Here is a 22,931-nt window from a genome sequence, read left to right as displayed (position 1 = left end):
CTTTGTATATTTGTTTGCTCTCTTTCTTTTCCCTTCAGCTCATTATAGATATTGAGTCACTGCCAGCATCTATTGGGGGGGGGTTGCTATGTATCTGCAGTCTCTCTCTCTCTCTCTCTCTCTCTCTCTCTCTCTCTCTCTCTCTCTCTCTCTCTCTCATTCTCTCTCTCTCTCTCTCTCTCTCTCTCTCTCTCTCTCTCTCTCTCTCTCTCTCTCATTCTCTCTCTCTCTCTCTCTCTCTCTCTCTCTCTCTCTCTCTCTCTCTCTCTCTCTCTCTCTCTCTCTCTCTCTCTCTCCTCTCTCTCTCTCTCTCTCTCTCTCTCTCTCTCTCTCTCTCTCTCTCTCTCTCTCTCTCTCTCTCTCTCTCTCTCTCTCTCTCTCTCTCTCTCTCTCTCTCTCTCTCTCTCTCTCTCTCTCTCTCTCTCTCTCTCTCTCTCTCTCTCTCTCTCTCTCTCTCTCTCTCTCTCTCTCTCTCTCTCTCTCTCTCTCTCTCTCTCTCTCTCTCTCTCTCTCTCTCTCTCTCTCTCTCTCTCTCTCTCTCTCTCTCTCCCTCTTAGTATGACAGGATTGTTCTCTTCACACCTTTGCTAAATGCAGATATAGCCTGACGTGCTCTCTGCATGAGCGATAGAGAGAAGTAGAGAGAGAGAGGAAAGGAGAGAGAGAATTTAGAAAACAAAGAGAGAGAGCGGGAGTGAGTGAGGGCGAGAGAGCAGAGATGGAACCGGAGAGTGCGAGTGTGAAATGAAATGTGTGTGTGTGATTGAGTGTGTTGCTACTCAACTGCGACTAGCAATGCTTTTGGCAGTAGTCTACAGGGCCAATGGACTCGTCCGTTCATCTAATCTCCTGTGATTTCCTTGTAGGTTCCTGATGAGCAGATGAACACCGTAAGGTAAAATTACGCTCTCTTTATCTGTTCTTCCCTGCCTACCTCTATCCCTGCCTGCGAAGCACGAAGCAGCCCCCTCAGATCCATCTCTCTCCCTCTCTCTCTCTCTCCCTCTCTCTCTTTCTTTCTAGCTTTGACTGTTTTTCTCTCATCTCTCTCATTTTGTCTCTATCAATTTATATTCCCTCCCTCGCTCTCTCTCTCCTTTCTCTATCCCCTCTCTCTATCTCTCTCTCTCTCTATCTCCTCTCTCTCTCTCTCTCTATCCCTCTATTTTCTCTCTCTTTCTCCTCCCTCTCTCCACCCTCTCTCCACTTCTCCTCTCCTCCGCAACTGAGGGTTTCTCCACGCTTATCGGAGTTGAGTAAACCAGCTCTGGATCACACAGCAGGGCTTTCACCAGAAGCCCTAGCATACACACACACACACATATATACACACACACACATATACACACACACACACAAATACACACACACACACACACGCACGCACACACACGCACACACACACACCCTCCGCACTGCTCCCCTCACACATACAGCGAGGAGCGGAGGCAGAAGGCAGCAGGCAGCAGGCAGCCAGGTTTCTGTGTCATCATCACCAGCACCAGCGATTCACAATGAGGCTCTGTGTGAGCACCAGCGGAAGGTACTGCTTCTTCAACGGAGGGAACGTCTTTGATTTGGGATCTGGGGTTGGCATGGTGTGAGTGTCTGTCTGTGTGTGATTTATTGGTACTGTACGTTTGCGCAGTTTCAGTTTGCTTCACATCGGTGTAGCTTAGAGCTTGTGTAGCATTTGCAATGATAATACAGTTCATGATTTGCTAAGGATACTAATAGAATGCCTCATTAGAGCATGTAGCACTTATATGCATTTACACTGGTACAGTTATACCATCGATTGTTTTTCTGGCTTTTTGTTCAATACAGTGAACATGTCAAATAAGAAGTGGCGTATATTGTATTTAAACAATACACAACAGACACATCCTACTGTCCTACTCTGAAAGCGAGAGAAAAGGCTTGGCTAAAAGGCTTGCTAATAAGGTGCTTAAAGGTTTGTTGCATGTCTGTGGTGTTTTAGCACTCTGATATTCTAATATTGTTCTGGGAAGTCTCTTGTGGTTTCAGCGAAGCCACAAATCATTTTTTTTCAGTGCACTGTCATTCAGAGGGAGAACAAGAGCTATATAGCCTGGTTCCTCTCTAGGTTTCTTCCTAGGTTCCTGCCTCCTAGGGAGTTTTTCCCAACCACTGCTTGCTCTTTGGGGTTCTGGCTCTGTATCTGTAAAGCACTTTTGTGAAAAATACATTTAATGAATTGATTAAATAGTGATACCGAGCTAAAAGTATTCTTGTCCTACGAACAGTCCTTATAAACCTCTCATAACCCTCGCATGTGATTAAATTAGTCCTGGTAAATTTGATTACCTCTGTAAAATGTTATTGTTCCTCCCTCAATTATATCGTTTTTAATGCAACATCATTACATTTCCATCAGATCAGCTAGTCTTCTCTTGTGTTTTGGTTGACTGGCTGCAACACGTAGTCCTATATACCTAGGCTATAATACACTGTGTAAAGTTTTTAAAGATTTACGAGGTTAAATTGCTTTTCAAAACACCAGGGAGGATAAATTCATTTGATGGACTGTTTCACCAACAGCCCAACACTATTGATTATCATCACCTCTGTGACCGGTATTAGCCGCTAACTGTTTGGCATTTTAATTACACAGTACAACATCACAAGTGCCAAATCTACATTACATTGGACGATAAAGTTATTCTCTATTCTCGTCTTTGGCTTCACAACACACGATTGACATAAAGAAACATTTCATAATCAGGAGCAGAGATTGTGGCCTTATCCCCTCTTCTTTCTCCCCTATCTTTACAAGGCTGGTTGATTACATGTTGATTGCATGTTAATGTAGACCTATAGGGAAGATAGACCATGTGGAGATGTTCATATTGAATCATATCTTATTTTATTCACTTCCTAACTTGTTTGATAAGAATAGTTCAGATTTTCTCAGGGTACCGGTTGTCACTAGTTACCACAGCCACAAAGTCAACATTGGCTGTATATCGAAAAAATTCATGAAAACAAAAATGTGCTTTTTTGGTCTTCAATTAAGGTTAGGGTTAGGAAAAAGGCTTACAGCGTGGTTAAGGTTAGGTTTAAAATACGATATCAAAAAGAGGAATTGTAAAAAAAATAGGTGGGGTTTAGCAATAACTAGGACTTTGTGTTTGTGGTAACTGTTAGTGACCATCTCGAAAAATCAAATCAAATCACATTTTATTTGTCACATACACATGGTTAGCAGATGTTAATGAGAGTGTAGCGAAATGCTTGTGCTTCTAGTTCAGACAATGCAGTAATAACCAACGAGTAATCTAACCGAACAATTCCATAACAACTACCTTATACACACAAGTGTAAAGGGATAAAGAATATGTACCTAAAGATGAATATGAATGAGTGATGGTACAGAACGGCATAGGCAAGATGCAGTAGATGTTATAGAGTACAATATATACATATGAGATGAGCAATGTAGGGCATGTAAACATATAAAAGTGGCACTGTTTAAAGTGGCTAGTGATACATGTATTACATAAAGATGGCAAGATGCAGTAGATGGTATAGAGTACAGTATATACATTTGAGATGAGTAATGTAGGGTATGTAAACATTATATTAAGTGGCATTGTTTAAAGTGGCTAGTGATACATTTTTTTACATCCATTTTCCATTATTAAAGTGGCTGGAGTTGAGTCAGTATGTTGGCAGCAGCCACTCAATGTTAGTGGTGGCTGTTTAACAGTCTGATGGCCTTGAGATAGAAGCTGTTTTTCAGTCTCTCGGTCCCTGCTTTGATGCACCTGTACTGACCTCGCTTTCTGGATGATAGCGGGGTGAACAGGCAGTGGCTTGGGTGGTTGTTGTCCATGATGATCTTTATGGCCTTCCTGTGACATTGGGTGGTGTAGGTGTCCTGGAGGGCAGGTAGTTTGCCCCCGGTGATGCGTTGTGCAGACCTCACTACCCTCTGGAGACCCTTACGGTTGTGGGCGGAGCAGTTACCATACCAGGCGGTGATACAGCCCGACAGGATGCTCTCGATTGTGCATCTGTAAAAGTTTGTGAGTGCTTTTGGTGACAAGCCGAATTTTGCTTTCTTGCTCTCTCTTGCTCTCTCTTGCTCTCTCTTGCTCTCTTTCTGGCTGTCTCTCTCTCTCTCTTTTCTATCTCTTTGTCTCCTCTGCTTCCTCCTGCATGCATTGCACCCTGCCTCAGCCTCACCACTGTCTCACCAGTGGCCAACTCTCTGGAATTCAAAATGTATTATGAGAATTTAGTAGCTTCTTTTTTTCCCTCCTGCTGAGGTAGGCTCTGTTTAACGCAATGACTGCATATAGATAACATTAGCTTCTTACTTCAATGTTATATTGATTGATTGATTGAATTGATTAAACAGTTGTAAAATACACCTCCACATACAAGTAGCTGGCTAAGTAATACTAGCCAGAGTCCTTCAACGTTACTGCAATAGAAGTCTCTGCCAGTAGCTAGTCACCTGACTGACTGTATCTATAAACAACGATTTCCCACTTGTGCGCCCATTCTTAGAGAGCTGTGTTTCTGGGATGTCTGTACACATGGCAGGAGTCTCAGGACGGTTTCAAAATGGCCTTTTGTCCATCATCTTAAAATGGCCTTTTGTCCAGCATCTCACACAGACACTGTCAGCAGCATCTCTAATTACCTACTTGAGCCTACTCCGAGCTGGGGTAGTTCAGTTCATGTCTCAGGCCCTCAGCCTGAGCCATGAGAGGGCGGAGTTAGCCGTTTGAGAGAGGGGTGGATGTGCTGCTAAAACAACCTGCACACTGGGGTAGACGTAACATAGTAAAAGTAAATCCGGAACACTCCAATTAGTACGATATGTCACGTTTGGTCTGATATGTATTAAGTAGTGGAAGTCTATCATCCATTTTGTATGATATGTTACGAATTACAATTCGTACAATATGTTACGAATTTGCAAAAACATATGATATGTTACGAATTGCTAGACATTTGTGTTATATGCCCACCCTTCCAACCTGACTAACCAGGTAGCCTAGTGGTTAGTGTTGGGCCAGTAACCGAAAGGTTGCTGGATTGAATCCCCGAGCTGACAAGGTAAAAATATGGTGTTCTGACCCCGAGCAAGGCAGTTAACCCACTGTTCCCCGGGTGCTGAAGATGTGAATGCTGATTATGGCAGCCTGCACCTCTCTGATTCATAGGGGTTGGGTTAAATGTGCAAGATGCAATTCAGTTGAATGCATTCTGTTGTACAACTGACTAGGCATTCCCATTTACTTAAAATAAATATAATTCTTAAGTAAATAGTTGATTTTCTTTAGTGTGTAGAAAATATATACATTTTTTACGATCTCCTTGTAGTTACGGCCCTGTGTTTGAGGTTTTTAAGTGATTGGAATTTTAAAATATTGTCCCATGTACATTGTGTAATTTACTGATTGTCCCTAACTATCCCCATAGAGATATCGAATGTCAAACCAAATTGAGCATTGGCATTACGATCAGGTCTCGTGCAGCTGCGCTCCGAATTGATGATTACTTGGGTGCTGCCAGGTGTGGGCATGTGGGCAGGATTAAAATAAACCCACAGAAATCACAGTTTAGTATTTTTCATCCTTAATGTTGTTCTGGAGGCAGCTCTACAGACTGGACACTCGCTGGCACAGCCACAAAGTTCTAAAATCTGATTTTGAACCTATCCCTAACCTTACTAGCACTGCTAACCCTAATACCTAGCCCTAACCTTACATTAAGACCATAAATGGCAAATGTTTTCTTTACAGCTGGCCTATCTAATGGGAAATCAATCAGTTATGCCTCCAAGACAAGACTCATAACAATAAACATCAACCTGTACAGAACTGTTACGGTAACCTTCATTCCATAACATACCGTTTTTTCCTATCATCTCACAAATCTCTGTTTGAGAGACAGAGTAGCAGGGCAAAGGGTAAAAAAATAGATTTATAGACAGATTTGACTCCAACCCCCAGAGTGCCTCACTCAGTGCTATCGTGCCAGTGACCCCAGTCTCCCAGCCAAAAAATGATGAAATGTGTTGAAATCTCTCCACTGTGTGTCCTCATTCTGTCTCCAATTTCCTGTATGTATTTTGGCCTCAGCCGGACGTAGTAGATGTACATTTTATCGAGAGATGGACCAATGGCCCTGTCATGGTTTGTAGGAGTGAGGAGCTATGCAGTGTTGAATGCAGAACTGGTGAGTTGGGTAGAGGCTGTCTCACGGACTGGACTGGGCTAGATGGCTATTCGCTAATGAGCTTCTCAAACATGCCTCAGTGCGTTAGAAGACAGACCTGTCACCGGTTGGTCCTCTCTCTCTCTCTCTTTCTCTCTCTCTCTCAATCTTCTTGTTCTCTCGTTCTCTCTCACTCATAATATGTGAGATATTGACGGATCCTCTGCGGGGCATTACTGTGTCTCAATACCATCATTACTCTTCCCCGCTCCCTCTCTCTTTCGCTCTCTCGTGCCGTCTCTCTTTCTCTGTCTCCCCTCCACCCTAAATGGGTGATCAACATGGGTGAATACTGTGGGGTGCTGGTGTACCTGAGGAAAGGGTAGGCTCACTAATAATGTAAGCCTACACGTAGGTTGCGAAGGAGATGTTGATCCTCTCGTTTTTGACATTTATTTTCTTTGCATTGTTATTCAAACAACGGCCTGGTTACCCAAACTCAGATTAAGCCTAGTCTTGGACTAGAAATCACGCTCCATGGAGAATTTCCATTGAAATAGCTGTTTTGTGCTGGACTAGGTTAAATGAAACTAACATCCTTTGTTCCTGAGTTAGGATGACGACTTGTTATGGGGGAATCCTCTCTTTCCTAAGCTGTCTTTTCTTTTGGGGCCTACAGTATCCTGTGTATGGACACGTGAACAGGGGTAGACGTAACATAGTACGCACACACGCACGCACGCACACGCACACACACACACATAAACACACAGGCCTCCGAGCAATGTGCCTAATCACTCCCTGTCCATTTCAGCCACAGTCACAAACAATGTTTTGTGCAGGTCTCTCTGTGTGAGTATGTTGTATTTTGCATGACTTTAACCAGTTTTATAAACTGTTTGTCTCAATCTGTCCAAGTATTGAATATTTTCCACGATATGTTGCCTTTTGAATTAATGATATAATTTTGGGCTTTCATAATGTGTGACAAAGTCAACCAGAACACGTCCTCCTTTTGAAAGAATGACCTGTTTTTACAATCTGTGACTCAGTGTTACTCTGCCAGAAAAGTTCTACATCTCAGTTTAAGTGTAACTTTGGGAAAACAAATCAAATTCCAGGAGAATGGAGAATTCCCTGTAGGGTTGCTTGGCACCATAACGTGTTTTATATGCCTGAGGGCAGAGGCTGTTTTGATTTCGGAACAGCATGTGTTTGTGTGTTGTTTTCCGTCCGTTGTGTGTGTGTGTGTGGTTTTCTCTGTGTGTGTGCGTGTGTTGTTTTCCATTTTGGGTGTGTAAGCACACTTGCTCGTGTCGTTTTTTTGCTTGTGTCGTTTTTACAACATTGGTTCCATCAGGTTTGTGACATTCCGCTGATCTCAAATTCCTCCCAGGATCTGTGGCTTGATTATAATCCCTTCTCCTAGCTAAGTGCCAGCAACAGTGGATGAAATCCCTTCTCCTAGCTAAGTGCCAGCAACAGTGGATGAAATCCCTTCTCCTAGCTAAGTGCCAGCAACAGTGGATGAAATCCCTTCTCCTAGCTAAGTGCCAGCAACAGTGGATGAAATCCCTTCTCCCAGTAATTAGCCCAATGCTGTTGGTAAGGAAATAGTAGGATGTGGTGACTTGGAAATGGAAACTACAGCCCCATTTATACATGGTTCTTAAATGCGTCCTTTGTCCTGATCTTGTCCACATTCTGCTTGTGCCCACATTTTTGGATATGTGGGCAGTAAAGAGTCTTGGCCCTTGGTTATAGGTCCTGGAGCCCTGCTTTAACTGGTCAAGTCATGTGTTAAGGAAACCCCTCATGGCAGATCCTGCAGATTGTCTACCTCCTGCGGGACCGAATAGAGCTTTGGCTCCATGGTGGTCTGGCTGTGACATAGAGTAGAGCCGTGGCTGTGTGGTTAGGGCAGATATTCTGGCTGTCTAAAGGCAAGCCACATGAGTCAGCCAGGCAGCCACTCAGGGCTTCCGCTTTGATGCTGAGTCTGGGCCTACGATCAGGGCTTTCCTGCCAGCTAATCGGTCTACGAGTGCAGGGAGAGACGGAGTGACGGGAGCCATGCTTGGTTCTCTTTTCATCGGTCCCTTTCGTTCTTTCTCTCTTTTTCTCTGTCTTTCTCATTAATTCGCTCTCTCATCACCTCTCTCTCTTTCTCTCTCTCTCTCCCCTCCCCTGCGTCTCCCTCTTTCTTTCTCTCTCCCTCTTCCTCTTTACTGCAGGATGGCAGATCTGAAAAGCAGGCCCTCTCCTCCCCTGCAGCCCCTGCTCTCTCTCTTCCCTCCCACCTCATCCCCTTATCACCCCTCCTCCTCTCGCTGCTCTCAATACCTTCATTTTCAGCCCTTCTCTGAAATGTCAGCATGGCACATGAGTGGGAGGCAGCTGCAGCTCCATCTGAATCGAGAACAGTGTATGTTTTCTCTGATATGAGAGGATTGGGTCAGAAAGGGCATTCAGAGGAGACTTAGTGAGGGAGTTTGACACCAAGAGAAATGTGTGCGTGTGTCAGTGAAAGTTGTGCGTTACCTCCCAGCTAGAAAACAATGTTAATTTCTCTCCCAGGGAGGCTTAGATTTAGTGGGAGTCTTGGTGTGATACACACACTAGGAAACACACACACACATTAAGAAATGCACACACACAAAGACACATGCACACAAATGTATGTACACACGCAAACACACACAGAGACACACGCGCGCGTACACCCACACACCCACACACATTGTGTGTGATGACTCAGAGGGGAGCAGCTGGAGTTGAGGCCCCAGTCGTGAGGGTGAGTTGTCACCATCTGGAGGAATACAAGTCTCCCTGACTCACCTCAACTCAAGGGGCATAACAAATGATCTCTCAATGACAGTATCTGTGTGTGTTCGTGCATCTGTGTGTATGTTTGTATGTACACACGTGCGTGTATGTGTATGCATCTATCTATCAGCCTTAGTGTGACGTTTATAAGGCCCACTCTTGCCCTCCATCACTATGGCTGTGTTTGAGCTTCGCTGTGTTCACGGCTTGAGAGTCCATCTTATTCTAAACCCGGAGGTGCTTTGATCAAGCCGAAGTCTGTCTCCTCTCATCACCCGCACAATTTGTCTGCCTGATGACAGCTACACCTGTGCTGTGGACCCATTCGAGACGGGAGCAGAAATATTTACAGAAGTGGGCCCTGCCGGAGCAAGTCCATTACCCCTGTCATAGTGCTTTAACGCTAGAGAGTGAAGTGAAGAAGTGAAGATGTGTCCGTTTCTCCCAGTATGCACTGCACGTACACTTGAGGAATGAATTTGTTTGGATGATTTGGTCTAATCACTGTTGTGGTTTTTAATGGCTGCTGAACTGTCTCTTTGCTCTGTTGACAGGAACAACAGAGGTAGAAAACTCACTCAAACAACTCACTCAACAGGGCAAACTTAACTGACCCCCCCTCCGATGAGAAAAATAGGCCCCACTCCCTCCGACGATTCGAAACAAAAAAGCGCATGAGAGGGAGCGAACACAGCAGACAAACCATGAAAAAGATATATGTCGGAAAAACGGCCCTAAAAGTTTCCCGAAATGGCAGTAAACATCAGAAAAAGAGGTAAGAGAAAATGCTGCAGAACATCCCTCCATCCATCCCTCCATCCGCCCACTGGGGTCCTTCCATCCCCCCCATCTTTGTGAAGTGGTGTTGAACAACTCAAGGGTTCTTCCTCCAAAACAGAGTCATTATCCCGCCTCATCGTTCTCTCATCGCCGACTGCCATTGAAATGACAGCACTCATTACCGTGTGACCATTTCCAGAGGTCACTAATGTGTGATTGGCGTTAATAAGCTCATGCTCTTGTCACGTAACAAACACCTGTGTTGTGCCATGTATCGTGTTGCAAGGGGGGGGGGGGGGGGGGGTTTGTTATGGCATGAAAAGCATTCAAACACTGCAAAAACACATTGGAGTAACCATTGACTTGAGAATGGGATGCTATTCAAATATTAGGGTATTGTTATTCCAGTTAGTCAGAAACCATTAGGTGTGAGACTTGGACCAAGTGCAATGGTGTCCGGAGCATTGTCTGGAAATGATTAACATTCAACACTTTAGGCAATTAGGAGTGAATAATGGTATTATCAGTCCACTGACTTTTGTTTTCATTTCCGAACCAATAGCTTAGTTTTCTCTCATGTGTTAAGTGCACGCTCTGCTTGCCTTAATGGGAATTTGAAGCTATAGAGATTTTTTTGCATGTGTATCGTCTGGCTTTGGTGGTTGCGTTTTGTGTGTGTGCTGTAGTAGTGTGTGTGTGTGTCTGTGTGTTTGGAATGTAGATTGGAGCGTTTTTTTGTATATGTGTTTGCATTGGTCGTGTGAATTTATGTAATTTACACAGTCACTTTATTCATTTTAATTCAAGATGCCGACGTCTCCATGATTGAAAAAAAACAAAATTTAAATGAAAATTGTATCACCCTTTAATTTAGGGACTTCACTGTTGAAAGGAAACATCTTCATTTTCATCCTCTTACATTATCTTGGTCTGAACCCGCAACCTCTCCCTCCTTCTATGATCTAGTTAAGTAGATAGAGGGATGAGAGCGGGGTGACCACATCTCTCACCGCTTGTTCTCTCTCTCCCTCTCACTCTCGCTTTCTCTCTCACTCTCCGTTATCTGTGATCTCCCGACAGATAGTCATTACCATCCTTCCTCCATCTGTCCATCAATACAGACCCATTAGCCTGCCATGGACACTCAGATCCATCAAAAGGGGGAGGGATACGTTTCCTTTTACCTCTCACACTTACCCTTTATAACATTGAATCCCAGGTAGTGCCGAGGCTCTATAAATAGTCCACAGGGTGCTGTCTCAGTGAATTACAGATTGGAGATCACTATTCCATGAATCTGAGCCGTCATCATATATTCCTGGGATAGATTGCAGTTCATAGAATCATATTGGAAAGCTGAATTCCAAAACGCTATATATTCATTGTCAGAAATGTTGGTAATTTAGCTTTTATTGTATAAAGAACTTATGAAAGAGATTGGTGTGATTTTTCACTATCTAATCATGGCATGGGGTTGTTCAATAACAAACATGCACAGTGGGGTCTGAAATTATTGACACCTTTGATAAATAATGACTGTATAAAATAAATAATTAAAATGGTGAGCTATATTGTATGGTCCAAAAAATTGGGAAATTATAATATTTTATACTACTACAATTGCTCAGAGAAAGAGATTATTTTTATCTCAAAAAGTGACGGGTCAAAATTATTGACATCCGTAGAGATTTTTTAGAAATAAAGTAGTCAAAAGTGTAGGATTTGGTCCCATATTCCTAACACGCAATCACTAGATCAAGCTTGTGACTCTACAAACTTGTTGGATGCATTTGCAGTTTGTTTTGGTTGTGTTTCAAATTATTTTATGCCCAATAAGAAATGAAAGGTAAATTCTGTATTGTGTCATGTTGGAGTCACTTTTATTATGAATAAGAATATAATATGTTTCTAAACACTTCTACATTAATGTGGATGCTACCATGGTTACTGATAACCCTGAATGAACTATGAATAACGATGAGCTAGAAAGTTACAGAGGGTCAAAGATCATACCCCCCTGACATGCTAACCTCTCACCATTACCAATAACATGGGAGGTTAGTGTGTCTTGGGGGTATGATCATTGACCCTCTGTAACTTTCTCACTCATCATTATTAATGATTCACAATACATTATTTACCATTCATGTATCTTTCTCTGAGCAATTGTATTAGTATAAAATAATATATTTTCCCACATTTTTTGAGCAAACAATATTGTTCAATATTTGAATGATTTACTTTATACAGTCATTATTGCTCATCTTTATTAAGGGTGTCAAACATTTCAGACTCTATCACTGGTTTCATTTCAGAGACACAAATAGTCATGTTTTTTTGCAAAATGCTCTATATGGTAAATAACTACAACTTCGATTTAAAAAACAGTGCAAACATTTGTGACATCAATATATATTGTTTTTTTTACAACAACAAAAAATGAATCAACACAGTAATATGAGATATGAATGTAAAAAATTGACCCTGGACATTTTCGTCATTTAGCAGATGCTATTATCCAGAGAGAGTAACACAGTTAGTGCATTCATCTTAAGATAGCTAGGTGAGACAACCACATATCACAGTCAAATATACAGAACACCAACATTCCATTCCAGAGAATGAACTACTTTGATCAGAGCCCTCTGGCCAGAAGTAGTGCACTACGTAGGGAATAGGGTTCCAATTGGGACGAAACCTTAGTTGAAAGTGATCCTGGAAGCCACTGTAACCACTCTGGCTGATGACGGTGGTGTTCTGTGCTATGCAGCAAGGTTGTAGATTATTAGGTATTAGAGCTGAATGCTATTGGGAAGCCAAAGACATCCAAACCTTAATGTACTGTACCTTAGCTGCATATAGAATCACAACGTGGAGTCTCATATGTATTATTCATGTGTCTCCTTTACACAAAATACTGTATATATCCGTTCTGCTTTTAATGGGCTTCCTCCTCATTTATACATCACCACTGTATGATACATGTTGTTCATGAATCATCACACACGACTCCCATTATATCTTATTTATACTCCATGTATCATAAAATATACAGTATATGCATATAATATAACATGAAGTATACCCTTGTAATATGCTATTTCAACTATGTCTGATGCCTGGTGTGTGTTTGTGTCCCTCACAGCTCTTTGCAGGAGCAGAAGGAGGACCTCCGGAAGCGTCTGTCCTACACCACCCACAAGCTGGAGCTGCTGGAGAGCGAGTTTGACTCCACTCGACAGTACCTGGAGACAGAGCTACGCCGCGCCCAGGAGGAACTCGACAAGTTCACAGACAAACTACGCAGGTGTGCCAAGCTGCAAAACCACACCCTCGTGGATCTCATTGCATTGATTTGTGCGTTCATCTCTCGGGAAATATGCCCCATATTATAGTCACATTCACAATAAGTATTTGAATAAAGCCTTAAAACTAACACTGTGGTACATTATCATGACGGATACATAGCAGAGACATCATTAACCCAATGGGTGCAGAAAGTGTTCAATTATTAATAGTGTGAGTTGGTAAGCCGGTGTCATTGTGTGTCTCCTGGTAGAATACAAAGCAGCTACTCAGCACTGCAGAGGATCAACCAGGATCTGGAGGATAAGATCCATAGAAATGTAAGTGAAGTGTGTGTGCATGCCTGCTTGCATGGGTGTGCGTATGTGTGTGCATATGCGCATGCATGTTTGTGTATACCTGTAGGTGCGTGTCTGCATGCTTACGTGTGTGAGTGTGTGTGTGTGAGAGAGCGCGCATGCGCAAAAGTGCATGCATATTTGTGTACACTTGTATGAGTGTGTGTGTGTGTGTGTGTGTACATGCACACGTGTCTAAGCAAGCAGTGGCCTTTACTCTTCAGAAAAGGTAGTGAAAAGCACTGAGCAGTGGATTTGAATATGAATACACTAGCTGTTGGTACCACTGACGTTAATTACAGCCTTTTACAATAGCTTGTCCTCCTTCCCATGGCAGGATGATAGTGAGCCTATTGTTCTGGGCTAGCCCTGCGACTCACATCTTTTGTCAGATGCAGCTTTTCTAAAGGAAGCGTACAATTAACCAGCCTGCCATCCCAGCATTGTATGATCATCATGTGTCTTCTTCCTCACATCGAATAGACAGCTGAATATGTCCCCTCTCTGAATTTGTTAAGAGTTTGTAACATTAAGATGTTGCAGGCTGATAGCACAACCAGCTCTCACTGTATCGTGTCAGAATTCGATTTTGAAGTTGTTTTAAAAAATGTTGAGGTATTTAAGGTTAGGTTTAGGCATTAACTCTGAATTGTTAAGGTAAGGGCTACGTTTTGGGATAGGCTTTAAACAAAAGTATCAGAAAAAAACTTTATATCGCTGGATTCAAACTTGCAACCTTCGGAATCAGAGGCAGATGCTTACGCCTATCCAACATCGCTGTCCACAACAACCTAGCAAAACCAAAACCTACTTGAAGGTAACAGTGCTCACTGTTTCCCTTAGTGGCCAGTTTCCACGTCATCTCCCGACGTCCTCATACATGGATGGACATTGAATACTGACTTGTATTACAGGTGTCCTGGCTGGATAGCAAGGAGGAGTGGAGAGGGTCTTTGTTTCATGGAATGTAAAGGGACAGAATCATTTATCAAAGGGTTTCATTGTAAATCAAACTGTGAATTCTTATCAGTTGGATATTTATTCAGCTCAAATGCTCCCGCTTTAGCGGTTATCAAGTCGATGATGCAATTATCCTGTGCTCAGTAGATAGTCAACTCTTTTTTACACTTTACAAACCCCCAATCTGAATTTATTGCAGTTCAATTGTTTTAAATAATTTTGCCGTTCCTTTTACTGTCATAAACATCTATAGAAACAAAACATAAAAATAGTCCAAATGTATGACTTACAGTGCCTTTGGGAAGTAGTCAGACCCTTTTCCCACATTTTGTTACGTTACAGCATTATTCTAAAATAGATTAAAAAATATATATAAATCCTCAGTAATCTACACACAACACCCCATAATGAGCAAGTGAGAACAGTGTTTATGTTTTATTTTAGCAAATGTATTAAAAATAAATAAATGAATCCTCCCGAGTGGTGCACGTTTGGTGTTTGCCAAAAGGCATGTGGGAGACTCCCCAAACATATGAAAGAAGGTACTCTGGTCAGATGAGACTAAAATTAGCTTTTTGGCCATCAAGGAAAATGCTATGTCTGGCACAAACCCAACATCTCTCATCACCCTGAGAACACAATCCTCACAGTTAAGCATGGTGCTGGCAGCATCATGCTGTGGGGATGTTTTTCATCAGCAGGGACTGGGAAACTGGTCAGAATTGAAGGAATGATGGATGGTGCTAAATACAAGGAAATTCTTAAGGGAAACCTGTTTCAGTCTTCCAGAGATATGAGACTGGGACGGAGGTTCACCTTCTAGCAGGACAATGACCCTAAGTATACTGCTAAACACACGAGTGGTTCAAGGGGAAACATTTAAATGTCTTGTAATGGCCTAGTCAAAGCCCAGACCTCAATCAATTGAGAATCTGTGGTATGACTTAAAGGTTGATGTACACCAGCGGAACCCATCCAACTTGAAGGTGCTGGAGCAATTTGACTTGAAGAATGGGAAAAAATTCCAGTGGCTAGACGTGCCAAGCTTATAGAGACATACCCCAAGAGACTTGCAGCTGTAATTGCTGCAAATGGTGGCTCTACAAAGTATTGACTTTGTGGGGGGTAAATAGTTATGCATGCTCAAGTTTTCTGTTTTTTTTGTTGTCTTATTTCTAGTTTGTTTCACAATAAAATTGATTTTGCATCTTCAAAGTGGTAGGAATGTAAATCAAATTATACAAACCCCCCGAAAATCTATTTTAATTGCAGGTTGTAAGGCAACAAAATAGATACATGCCAAGGGTGGTGAATACTTTCGCAAGCCACTGTAGATGTACATTCAGAATCTTTTCTTTCATACTTCAATAATTCCCAATATTTCGCATAAGACTTAAATAGTTGGGCTTTCCTCCAATTTTCTTGTATAATATATTTGGCATCCATCTTGAAATGATCATCTTCCAACAGTCTACTATTGAGTTTCCAATAACTCCGATTCGGTTTATTAACTTCAGATCCATTCATATTTAAAGATAAGAATATAACTTTATGATCTGTAAGAATTGATGTTTCAATGCACCTTGACTATAGTATTATCTAATGAATTAGAAATGAACCAGAAGTCAATTCTTGACTGTCTGGACATATCCTTGTTACTCCAAATGAATTCCTTTTTTATCAGGATATTTACATCTCCAAATATTGACTAATCCAAGACCAAGACCTAGTTTATTAATCTCAGGATTAACAATGCTGGATCTGTTAGGAGGGGGATATCTGTTTAATCATCACATTAGATAGAGAATTAAAGTCTCCACCTAAAATACATTTGATATCCTGAAATACACTCTGTACTCTATACATAACTCTATTAATCTCTTCTTCAAATTCTTGAAATAATATCCTGTTGTTTTGTTTGTTGTTGGACGCATAACTATTCCCTAGAAACATTTCACTGTTGAAATTCACTATTAAAAGTGGTGAGTCTTACTACTGATGACCTTCCCTTTAAAGTCACCTCTTAACACTGTTACACCTGCAGAGTGGTTGTTACCATATGATAACCAGATATTGTTACCCCATTGATAAATCGGAAGAAAAAGCATGAGTCTCTTGTAGAAAGTTAAAGTCTGCATTAAACCGTATGCAATACAGGAAAATAGCCTTATGTTTGAGTAAATTACGAATACACCTGACATTAGTTGAACAAAGAGGTAAAGCCATAAACTTCAAACAACAACCTTGTTATGCTAGTATAAGCTTTTCCTAAGGATATGTAACTCAAAAGGATTTCCATCCCATTATTAACCTCTCCAACAAAAAACAAACGAATACTGGTCATAAAGTTACCAAAGTATTCTTACTCCCACAAGGGGAAGACAATGTGTAGACTTTACAATACGCAGTTATTCACCCATAGTTAGTGTTTAGTTTACCAGTTCTCAGGTTGTAAGGCAACAAAATAGATACATGCCAAGGGTGGTGAATACTTTCGCAAGCCACTGTAGATGTACATTCAGAATCTTTTCTTTCATACTTCAATAATTCCCAATATTTTCCATAAGACTTAAATAGTTGGGCTTTCCTCCAATTTTCTTGTATAATATATTTGGCATCCATCTTGAAATGATCATCTTCCAACAGTCTACTACTCATTCAAGTGTTTGTGTGAATTACTTATAATAAAAGGCTACTTTTCACCTGGCAATTAGGTAGTTTTTAGGCCTACCAGTTCTGTTTGAGTTAGACTCTGGCTCTCTCTCAAATGTTCTGATTTGGCCGCAATTCTTTCCGTGCTCACCAAATTTTCACCCCTAGTAGTATTTTCCCCCACAGTTACATTCTGAAGAGGAGTACCCAAAACCATACCATCTTTTTTTTACCCCTTTTTCATGGTATCCAATTGTTTAGTAGCTACTATCTTGTCTCATTGCTACAACTCCCGTACGGCTTGGGAGAGACAAAGGTTGATACACAACCCAACCAAGCACACATCCAACCCGGAAGCCAGCCACACCAATGTGTCGGAGGAAACACTGTGCACCTGGCAACCTTGGTTAGCGCGCACTGCACCCGGCCTGCCACAGGAGTCGCTGGTGCGCGAGATGAGACAGGGATATCCCTACCGGCCAAGCCCTCTGTAACCCACGGACCTCCCAGTCGGTTACGACAGAGCCTGGGCATGAACCCAGAGTCTCTGGTGGCACAGCTAACGCTGCAGTACAGTGCCCTTAACCACTGCGCCACCCGGGATGCCCCTACCATACCATCTTTTGCTGTTAATTGTCCATCTGATGATTTGTCAATCTTTTCTTTTGGTTCTGGTCGTGGAAGTTTCCAAGTAACGTTTCCATGTGAAGCTAGTTTTTGAGCTAGATAGCTATCTAGTGTTGTCACTAAATTAATTGTTTTAGAGGTGAATAACTTGCAGAAAGTAATCAATTACTTTGGTAAACAAACTAAACCATATTCATACAGGGTTTTATGACCTTAGAAATGACCAAATGATCATACTTGGGTAAGGAAATCCAGTAATTCCTTCAGCTACCAAAAAATGTACCCGCACTGACCGCCATCTTGCGCGCACCCCTTATACATACTATATATACAGCCAGTTAACGTTAGCTAGCGACGTAACGTTATCTAATGAGTTTGGCCAGTTCATGCACCACAGTTTATAATGCTTTCTTACACCAAACATAGATAGTTAATGTTAGTTTACATTAAGTTTCAAACCACCAAACTTTGGGAAATTGCCACGCTGCTCACATTCATTTGCAATGCACAGACCAAGCTATGGTAAGAGAAGGTAGCCAGATTTCACACAAGACAAACTGCAGTTAGCTACACTACATTTACTCAACTAAGTACAACCAAGACCACACAAGCCATACGCACCCCTTATACATACTATATATACAGCCAGTTAACGTTAGCTAGCGACGTAACGTTATCTAATGTGTTTGGCCAGTTCATGCACCACAGTTTATCATGCTTTCTCTACTTAGCATTTTAGCTAATCCTTCCTCTACCCAAGTTATTTAACACAACTCCTAACCCCTAGCCTAGCTAACATTAACATTAGCATTAGCCACCTAGCTAACGTTAGCCACAACAAATTTTAATTCGTATAATATCATACTTATTGGAAATTCGTAACATATTGTATGAATTGAAGTTCGTAACATATCATACAAATTGTAATTTGCAACATACTCTACAAATTGTAGATATTTGTATGGCTGTTTTGTTGTCTGAGCGCTGTACTCAGATTATTGCATGGTGTGCTTTTTCAGTAAAGCTTTTTTGAAATTTGACACAGCGGTTGCATTAAGGAGAAGTTTATCTAAAGTTCCATGCATAACACTTGTATTTTCATAAACATTTATGATGAGTGTTTCTGTAAATTTATGTGGCTCTCTGCAAAATCACCGGATGTTTTGGAAACTACTGAACATAACACGCCAATGTAAACTCAGATTTTTGGATATAAATATGAACTTTATCGAACAAAACATCAATGTATTGTGTAACGTGAAGTCCTATGAGTGTAATCTGATGAAGATCATCAACGGTTAGTGATTCATTTTATCTGTATTTCTGCTTTTTGTGACTCCTCTCTTTGGCTGGAAAAATGGCTGTTTTTCTGTGACTAGGTGCTTACCTCACATAATCGTTTGTTGTGCTTTCGCCGTAAAGTCTTTTTTAAATCAGACACTGTGGCTGGATTAAAGAGAAGTTTATCTTTAAAATGGTGTAAAATACTTGTATGCTTGAGGAATTTTAAATATGATATTTCTGTTGTTTTGAATTTGGCGCCCTGCACTTCCTGTCATCGCCAGACTGTCCATTTTAGAGTGTCAAGTTGCCTTTGGAACTGAAGGTCCTGGGTTTGCATCTTGGAGGATACATTTGTACCATTATCTTTAGTGTATAGTTGTGACACACAGCGCTTTTTGCATTTATTAGGTTATTTGGTTTGTGAAGTGGCAGTGAGTGTGGTGGTGTGTACTACTGCTTTCTAGAACTGAGGAGAGACCATCTCTCAGACTCTCAAGGGAAGAAAGAGGTTGTTGCCCTCATCAGTGAGATGCACGCCATCCCTACAGTACTGCCCGGGGACACAGTGCTTTATGGCAGAGTGGTGGATTGTGGGCATATGCCTGTCACAGAGAAATGCAAGCTGGCCCATGTGGAACTGACAAATGACTTATACCAATTTAAATGCACACAGTACACATGGTACTTTGCCACTGTCAATACTTAAAATGTGTGTTCTGTTCCAAATCTGTGAGTACTCCCACTCCCACCTGTTTTCATGTTTATACTGCCATTTATAAATGAGGACATTGTGCTCTTTTACTGAAGTTGGACAGCTGTGTACAGCATTACTTAGGACATTTGTAGCTGAAGTTTTGTTTTCAAGGATTTACAGCACCTATCCAAGTTCAGATTTGTTCAAACTGTATGTCAATCATTTCTCTTCAGAGTTTTGTACTTGTCTAATGACTGTTTTACAGGTGTTTCTCAGCAATTTGTCATTTGTTGCAGTGTTTGTAAAAGGAGTTATCAAAATTCCTCTTGACGATCCACACCGTTATGCAGGCTTCTCTGTTTAAGCCCAGTGCTACCACACCTGATTCTACCACTCAGCTGTTCATCGAGACCATGATTAGTAGGATCAGGTGTGGTAGAACTGGGCTTGAACAAAAAAGCCTGCATAAACCTATAGCTTCTCAAGAGCAATTGTGGCCATCCGTGAATTGTATTTACAAAGTTGACTATATCAGATGAATGTGCATTTGGTTGTAAATGTTATATTTAGTGATAACTCACTTTTGTTTACAAGTAAGTAAACTTGTACATAGTTCATGGGTACATGTTGATTATTTGTGTATTTTCCAGGTGCTTGCTCAATTGTCTAAAGATAGATCAGGGAAAATGTTTCCAGTTTACTCCATATTGGCTTAAAATGGTTTCTAGTTTTTCGCTTCCGTCTGGAAAATCAGCTGTTAATATTAGATGAATACTAACAATTACATTATTTCTGTTGCCATTTTTATTTGTTGTTTGCTCTTAATTAACCTTTATTACTGTGTTATTTTGTATTATTATAATGTTGTATAATGATGTTATATAATCACTTTCCGGTGTAAAAATGGAAATTAAAAAAACAAAATACAATGTTTTAAGTGAGAATAGGCATTGGTCTGAAGCAGTAAAATAAAGGAAATTCACATGAGCACCACAATGCCTATTCCGCCCATGCTCTACCAAGATTTTCCAGCACACAGCTTTGACCTACGACAGTAGCTACTGTATGTTGGTATTGTACTTCAAACGTTCTCAAACAGCCTAATTCATACTCTGTACTCTGTGAAGCTGCCAGTTGAAGACTTGTGAGACGTCTGTTTCTAAAACTAGACACTCTAATGTACTTGTCCTCTTGCTCAGTTGTGCAACTGTGCCTCTCACTCCTCTTTTGATTCTGGTTAGAGCCCGTTTGCACTGTTCTGTGAAGGGAGTTGTACAAGGCCGTTGTACAAGATCTTTGGTCAGGGTGTGATTTGGGTGTGCATTCTATGTTCCTTTTTCTATGTTTTGTATTTCTTTGTTTTGGCAGGGTATGGTTCTCAATCAGGGACAGCTGACTATCGTTGTCTCTGATTGGGAACCATACTTAGGTAGCTTTTTCCCACCTATGTTTTGTGGGTAGTTGTTTTCTGTTTAGTGTTTTGCACCTGCCAGGACTGTTTCGGTTTTGTTTATTCACTTTGTCATTTTTGTTTCAGTGTTCTGTTTAATAATAGTCACAAACACTAACCACGCTGCGCTTTGGTCCGATTCCTCCTCATCCCACGACGACACCCGTTACTGAACTACCCACCACCAAAGGACCAAGCAGCGTGGTATGGAGGAGCAGAGGGTTCAGGACTCCTGGATATGGGAGGAGATATTGGATGGAAAGGGACCCTGGAGAACTGGAGGCAGCTAAAGCCGAGAGGCGGCGATATGAGGCAAGTCAGCGCAGCAGGCACAAGAGGCAGCCCCAAGATGTTTTACCCTGCGCCGGCTCTGCACACTGTGTCTCCGGTGCGCTGGGACTGTTCATTTCGACCTGTGCCTGCACTCTGGAGAGGCAGGGGCTAAAGTGGGCATTTAGCCTGGAGGAGTGGTGCCAAGGCTGCGCACCAGAGCTCCAGTGCTCCCCCACAGCCCGGTTCATCCTGTGCCTCCTCTACGCACCAGGCCTCCTGTAGGTCTCCCCAGCCTGGTGGGCCTTGTGGCAGCCCCATGCACCAGACTGTCTCTCCTCCATCCAGAGTCGCACTCCAGTCCGGACCCTCCAGCGACGCCATCCAGTCCGGCACCTTCCGAGTTGCCCTCCAGTCCGGAGCATCCCGAGTCGCCCTCCAGTCCGGAGCCTCCAGCAACACCCTCCAGTCCGGACCCTCCAGCGACGCCCTCCAGTCCGGAGGCCTCCGAATCTCCCTCCAGTCCGGAGCCTTCCGAGTCGCCCTCCAGTCCGGAGCCTTCCGAGTCACCCTTCAGTCCGGGGCCCACAACGAGGGTCCCCAGTCCGGGGCCCGCTACGAGGGTCCCCAGTCCGGGGTCAGCGGCGAGGGTCCCCGCTCTAGAGGCGTCACCTAAGTGGGCCAAGCCAGAAGTGGAGCGGGGTCTACGTCCCGCACCAGAGCCGCCACCGCGGAGAAATGCCCACCCAGACCCTCCCCTATAGGTTCAGGTTTTGCGGCCAGGGTCCGCACCTTTGGAGGGGGGGGGGGTACTGTCACACCCTGACCTTAGAGAGCTTTTTATGTCTCTATTTTGGTTTGGTCCGGGTGTGATGTGGGTGGGCATTCTATGTTCCTTTTTCTATGTTTTGTATTTCTTTGTTTTGGCCGGGTATGGTTCACAATCAGGGACAGCTGACTATCGTTGTCTCTGATTGTTCTGTTTAATACAAGTCATGAACACTTAACACGCTGCGCTTTGGTCCAATTCCTCCTCATCCGACGACGACACCCGTTACATTCATTTCTCAGAGCAAGAATGATGAGTTTCAGAAGAAAGGTCTTTGCTCATTGTTACTATCGTTACTCATTGTGTATTTTTATATTTCTATTTTTTCTCTCTCTACATTGTTGGGAAGGGCCCTGTAAGTAAAGCATTTCACTGTTAATCTACACCTGTTGTGACAAATAACATTTTATTTTATTTGTTGTTTTTTGGGACAAAAATAAAACTAGCGAATAGGACTGGGAGGATGAGGTTTGGCAGGCATAGTCGAAACAGTATAAGTATAAGCTTCTGGAACAATTCAAAATCTCCAGTGGTAACCAGGATTTTGCTATATTCTGCCATCTTTATTCAAGGGAGTGCCAGAGCGTCTTGGCAAGTGGCAAGGACAGTCGGCTTCAGTCAGAAGCCCCAGTCAGTTCAGTGGTACAGTGTAGAAGCACTTAGAAGATGCAACTCAATTTACAACTGATGTGTGGATAATTCATTCTGGGGGGACCAGCT

The 22,931-nt window shown here is 42.3% G+C and overlaps 1 protein-coding gene across 3 annotated transcripts in view; it reads left to right on the top strand.

Annotated features, from left to right (window-relative positions):
- Positions 1-523: 523 nt before the first annotated feature.
- Positions 524-22,931, top strand: part of si:dkey-174m14.3 (uncharacterized protein LOC563117 homolog) — a 29,195-nt gene continuing 6,787 nt past the window's right edge. Inside the window, exons 1-3 of one of the 3 annotated variants that reach the window (XM_064924951.1) lie at positions 524-895; positions 12,947-13,108; positions 13,361-13,427. In XM_064924951.1, the coding sequence (XP_064781023.1) occupies positions 882-895; positions 12,947-13,108; positions 13,361-13,427 (243 nt within the window). In that variant the 5' untranslated portion in view covers positions 524-881. Of the gene's footprint in view, positions 896-1,398; positions 1,544-9,299; positions 9,797-12,946; positions 13,109-13,360; positions 13,428-22,931 lie in introns of those variants that run through there. The other 2 variants (XM_064924950.1, XM_064924949.1) reach the window with 2 other exon arrangements.

Source organism: Oncorhynchus masou, chromosome 19, assembly GCF_036934945.1.
Source record: "Oncorhynchus masou masou isolate Uvic2021 chromosome 19, UVic_Omas_1.1, whole genome shotgun sequence".
Classification (NCBI taxonomy): Eukaryota; Metazoa; Chordata; class Actinopteri; order Salmoniformes; family Salmonidae; genus Oncorhynchus; species Oncorhynchus masou.
The sequence above is the reverse complement of the archived record's forward strand: the minus strand, read 5'-3'. Positions and strand labels throughout refer to the sequence as shown.